The sequence below is a fragment of the Chiloscyllium plagiosum genome, chromosome 3 (assembly GCF_004010195.1).
Source record: "Chiloscyllium plagiosum isolate BGI_BamShark_2017 chromosome 3, ASM401019v2, whole genome shotgun sequence".
Classification (NCBI taxonomy): Eukaryota; Metazoa; Chordata; class Chondrichthyes; order Orectolobiformes; family Hemiscylliidae; genus Chiloscyllium; species Chiloscyllium plagiosum.
This window is the reverse complement of record NC_057712.1, coordinates 135,109,273-135,115,418: the sequence shown is the minus strand read 5'-3', so window position 1 is coordinate 135,115,418 and position 6,146 is coordinate 135,109,273. Positions and strand designations below refer to the sequence as shown.

The following is a 6,146-nucleotide window of genomic DNA, read 5'->3' as shown; positions in this document are numbered from 1 at the left end:
GGTGGACGGCGAGGGGGAGAAGAGGGGGAGAACACACACATACCAGTCTATGTGGTGAATTTGCAGATGCATTCTATGTTGCTCAAAAAAAGCTCTCAATCTACAGGAAGTCAATACATATAACATTTTATGAATTTCTATGTTGAAAATAGAACAAGTCTGACAAGATTTGGATACACAGACTCTAACCTCATAACTTTAATGCATTGACTGAGCTGAGATGTCACTTTTTGCTAATATAAAACATTAAGTGATCTAGAGAATGTGACTTAAAAGCAGTTCTGGGATTTACAGATTAATGAACTGAAACCTGCAACCCATTCAAAAGATGAAAGACTTAACAGCAATCTAGGTTTGTTCAATACATCATTTCAGTTGCATGTCACCTTTTGCTATACATTTTTTATGGTCCTGCTGCACAGCTACCTGATGAAGCAGCAGCACTCTGAAAGCTAGTGCTTCCAGATAAACCCATAGGACTATAACCTGGTTATGAGAGATTTTTAACTTTGCCCACCTCAATCCAACACTGGCTCCTCCACAACAATGTTAAACAAAGCAATGTTAAATGGGGATTTGCAGTTTTATGGTTGAGACAATGCAATTCCTTGGAAAAATTCGACACATGTTGAGTTAAAGTAAATGATTCACCACAAATTGAAAATGCAGTTGTAAATAAAGGTCAAGAAAAACCGAGGTTTCCCACAGTACTTACTAAATCAACCTGCCAAATAATAACCGTGGTGTCCTTGGATCCTGTTGCTAATTTAGTGCCATCGTTAGCGAACTTGCAGAACCAGACCTCATTGCAATGTTCTGTGAGAATCTGCTGTGTATAGCAAGGAAACTGTTTCCTTTAAAAAAAAATTTAAAAATTAAAATTAAAATTAAAATATTTGCCTTTTTGTGTATTAAACACTATTCAGTGTATCTTTTAACTGTGACATTGAAATATCCAGTACCACAACAAAAAGGAAATTCTGGAAATACTCAGCTGATCAACATTCTAACAAAATAGTCAGAAATATTAACTCTCGTTTCTGGCCTGATGAGTATTTCCTGCATTTTAAATTTTTATTTCAGATTTGCAGCATCTGTAGTATTTTGCTTTTGTTCAGAAACATCTACATTACGATCAACATTCCCTCTAAACCATGCGACTGCGTATGTGTGTAATACTCCAACGTTCCATGCAACGGGGATCGGTGTCAGCATGCTGATCAAGGCACTAACCTTTGGTTTTGTAAGTCACTGCCGCACCCAAGCCTCAGAGGCCTGTACAACTGGTGTGAAAATTAGAGGGAATGCCTATTATGATTCCAGTTGATATTCTGGATAAGTCAGATCCCAGAAACAAATCTGGACAATGTAGGCTCTCTCATATGTTGAGGGCAAGGATGCCCTGAGGCAAGGTATATTGGCGAGACCGAGCAGAGGCTACAGCAGCAGATGAACGGACACCACACAACAATCACTAGCCAGACATGTTCCCTCCCAGTCAGGGAACACTTCAGTGGTCCGGGACATTCAACCTTGGACCTTCAGGTGACTATCCTCCAAGGTGGACTTCGAGACAGGCAACAATGCAAAGTAGCCAAGCAGAGACTGATAGCCAAGTCCAGTACCCATGAGGATGGCCTCAACCTGGACTCTGGGTTCATGTCACACTACAGGTGACCCCACTGCACTACACACACTCCTACAGACCTATACACTGATGCAGACCCCCTCATACACAAGCTGTCTTTTATACACACACACATATACGCTCCACACACTCTCCCCCTCAGATTTATACCCCTTTACACACCCCAACACGCATGCATGCACACGCGCGCGTGCACACACACAAGTTCATGGGGTGAATTTGTACTTGCAGAATTACATTTTATTTTACTCAAAAATTGCATAAATCCATGTAAGATTCTGAAAATTCTTTTAAAAAATAGAATCAGTCTGAACACTGGGACACAGACAGACTTTTAACCTGACATGACACCTATTATTAAAGTTCACTTGAGAATGTCACTTTAAAATAAGGTGTTCTGGGATTTACATAAGAACGAACTGAAAAAACATGGTCAATCTAAAAGATGAGACACTTAAACAATCCAGGTCTTTTTCAATATATCATTTCAGTTGCATCATGCTGTAAATGTTTGCTATAAATTCGGTGTCTTACAATGTTATACTCCACAACTACCCGATGAAGGTGCAGTGCCCTGAAAGCTAGTGCTTCCAAATAAACTTGATGGACTATAACCTGGTATTGTGTGATTTTTCATAGCATGTTGCAGCTTGATAAGACTTTGGCTAGGCCACAGAGTATTGTACTCAATTTTGGTTGCCATGTTGTGGAGGCTTGAGAGGGTGCAGAACAGGTTTACCACAATGCTGCCTGGAAGGAGAGACTAAGAAAAGTGTGGATTGTTTTCTGTGGAGCAGCAGAGACCGGGGGCAGACTTGATAGAAGACCATAAAATGAGATACATAGATAGGGTCAACTGTCAGAATCTTTTTCCCAGAATTTAAAATGTCAAAAGTGAGGGGGCATGCACTTGGAGGGGTGTCAAAGATCTGATGGGCAAGTTTTTCTTTTACATAGAGTGGTATGAGTATGGAATGCACTGCCATGTGTGGTGGTAGTGGAGGCCGATAAAATTGGGGTGGAGGATACAAGGAATGGAGGGACATGGACGAAGGGATTAGTTTAATTTGGCGTCACGTTTGGCACAACTTGTAGAAACAAAATGTGTGTTGCATTTGGAATTATACATGGCATTTGACAAGGTACCTCATAAGAGGCTAATTCATAGACTGGCATAGAGAAAGAACTGGCTAGTGGGCAAGAAAGAGAGAGGAGATAAAGAATTCTATTTCAGATTGGAAACCTGTGAGCAGTAGGACTCCACAGGGCTTAGTGCTGGGACAATAGCTATTTATAACATCTATCAATGACTTGGAGGAAGGAAGCAAATATACCAAATTTGCAGACAACACAAAATTGGTGGGAAGGCAGGTTTGTGAGAGGTATCCAAAGTTTGAGAGATATTGAAAGGTTAATTAAGTGGGCAAAAAGTTGGCAAATGATGGGAAAATGCGAAATTGCTCCTTTTGAAAGAGAACAAAGAGAACAGTATTAGTTAAATGGAGAAAAACTGCAACACAAAGGGAATACTTGTGCACAAAATTCAAAGGTAGCACATAGGTACAGCAGGTAATCAGGAAGACTAATGAAATAAAGTCAGAGTCATAGAGATGTACAGCACAGAAACAGGCCCTTCGGTCCAACTTGTCCATACCGACCAGATATCCCAACTCAATCTAGTCCCACCTGCCAGCACCCAGCCCATATCCCTCCAAACCCTTCCTATTCATATACCCATCCAGATGCCTCTTAAATGTTGCAATTATACTAGCCTCCACCAATTCCTCTGGCAGCTCATTCCATACACGTACCAACCTGTGTGTGAAAAACTTGCACCTTAGGACTCTCTTATATCTTTCCCCTCTCCCCCTAAACCTATGTCCTCTAGTTCTGGACTCCCCCACGCCAGGGAAAAGACTTTGCCTATTTACCCTATCCATGGCCCTCATCATTTTGTAAACCTCTATAAGGTCACCCCTCAGCCTCCGACGATCCAGGGAAAACAGCCCTAGCATATTCAACCTCTCCCTATAGCTCAAATCCTCCAATCTTGGCAACATCCTTGTAAATCTTTTCTGAACCCTTTCAAATTTCACAACATCTTTCCAATAGGAAGGAGACCAGAATTGCATGCAATATTCCAAAAGTGGCCTAACCAATATCCTGTACAGCCACAACATGACCTCCCAACTCCTATACGCAATACTCTGACCAATAAAGGGAAGCATATCAAAAGCATCCTATCCACCTGCGACTCCACTTTCAAGGAGCTATGAACCTGCACTCCAAGGTGTCTTTGTTCAGCAACACTCCCCAGCTCTTTACCATTAAGTGTATAAGTTTTGCTAAGATTTGCTTTCCCAAAATGTGACACCTCACATTTATCTAAATTAAACTCCATCTGCCACTTCAGAGCCCACTGGCTCATCTGATCAAGATCCTGTTGTAATCTAAGGTAACCTTCTTCGCTGTCTACTACACCTCAAATTTTTGGTGCCATCTGAAAACTTACTAACTATAACTCAAATGCTCACATCCAACTCATTTATATAAATGATGAAAAGTAGTGGACCCAGCACCAACTCTAGTGGCATTCCACTGGTCACAGGCCTCCAATCTGAAAAACAACCCTCCACCAACACCCTCTGTCTACCTTTGAGCCAGTTCTGCATCCAAATGGCTAGTTCTCCCTGTATTCCACGAGATCTAATCTTGCTAACCAGTCTCCCATGGAGAACCTTGTTGAATGCCTTACTGAAGTCCATAAAGCTCAAGTCCATTGTTCTTGTTGGCCCTTATTTGAAGGGGGTAAAAACAATGACTGCAGATGCTGGAAACTAGATTCTTGATTAGTGCTGCTGGAAGAACACAGCAGTTCAGGCAGCATCCGAGGAGGGTTGAAGTATAAGAGAAGGGAAGTCTTAATGCAACTGTACAAAGTACAGCGAGACCACATCTGGAGCACTGAGAGCAGCTGTGGTCCTCTTAGTTAAAAGATATCACTGCATTGGAGGTAGCTTACAGAATGTTTACTAAGATGATCCCTGTTATGGAGAATATGCCTTGGAGGTAAAAGTGGAGCAGGTTGGGAATGAATTCATTAGAATTTATAAGAATGACATGTGATCTTATTGAAACATATCATTAAATAGAACAATGCAGCACGAGAACAGACTTTTCAGTCTCTCGTGTGTGCTAACCATGATGCTATTCTAAACTAATCCCATAGGCCTGCACATGGTCCATGTCCCTCTATTCCTTGCCTGTTCATGTGTCTGTGATAATACCTCAAACTTTGCTATCATACCTCACATTTGCCACTTTATTCAATGTTATTCCATTGCTCTAAAAAAAAAAGGAATAGGGATAATCCTGGGAGTTACAAACTGGTCTTAGGTCTGTGGTGGGCAAAGTATTGGATAGGATTCTGAGACACAGGATTTATGATTACTTGGAAAACCATAGTTTGATTAGATAGTCAGCATGACTATCTTACAAGATAATACATGGCTTGGAAAGGGTAGATGCTAGGAAATTGTTTCCGTTAGGCGAGGAGACTAGGACCTGTGGACACAGCCTTAGAATTAGAGGGGGTAAATTCAGAACAGAAATGCGGAGACATTTCTTCAGCCAGAGAGTGGTGGGCCTGCGGAATTCATTGCCACAGAGTGCAGTGGAGGCCGGGACGCTAAATGTCTTCAAGGCAGCGATTGATAATTCCTTGTGACGTCAAGAATTTAAGGGCTACAGGGAGAACGTGGGTAAGTGGAGTTAAAATGCCCATCAGCCACAACTGAATGGTGGAGTGCACTCGATGGGCCAAATGGCCTTACTTCCACTCATATGTCTTATGGCTTTGAGAGCAGCAGGTCATGCCTCTCAAACTTTATGGAATTCTTTGAAGATGCGACAAAACACAGAAGGTATAGCAGTCAATGTGGTGTACATGGATTTTAGCTAAATGTTTGATAAGGTACTCCATGGTAGGCTCATTCAGAAAGTAAGGAGGCATGGGATACAGGGAAATCTGGCTGACTGGATATAGAATTGGCTGGTCCATAGAAGATAGAGGGTGGTAATAGATGGAAAGTATTCAACCTGGAGCTCTGTGAGCAGTGGTGTTACGTAGGGATCTGTTCTGGGACCTCTGCTCTGTGATTTTTATAAATGACTTGGATGAGACAGCGGAAGGGTGGGTTAGTAAGTTTGCTGACGATACGTTGGTGGAGTGGTGGATAGTGTGGAGGGCTGTTATAGGTTACAACGGGACATGCTGAAACTTTATTGCTGGAACAGCACAGCAGGTCAGGCAGCATCTAGGGAACAGAAGATTCGACGTTTCGGGCACATGCCCTTCTTCAGGAATGAGCAGAGAGTGTTCAGCAGGAGAAGATAAAAGGTAGGGAGGAGGGACTTGGAGGAGGGGCGTTGGAAATGTGATAGGTGGAAAGAGGACAAGGTGAGGGTGATAGGTCGGAGTAGGAGGGAGGCGGAGAGG

The 6,146-nt window shown here is 42.3% G+C and overlaps 1 protein-coding gene across 2 annotated transcripts in view; it reads right to left on the bottom strand.

Annotated features, from left to right (window-relative positions):
• The window catches only part of LOC122548559 (WD repeat-containing protein 26), a 101,054-nt gene that overhangs the window by 46,130 nt on the left and 48,778 nt on the right, over nucleotides 1-6,146 (bottom strand). For both annotated transcript variants that reach the window (XM_043687373.1, XM_043687374.1), the window contains exon 7: nucleotides 716-854. In XM_043687373.1, the coding sequence (XP_043543308.1) occupies nucleotides 716-854 (139 nt within the window). The remainder of the gene's footprint in view (nucleotides 1-715; nucleotides 855-6,146) is intronic.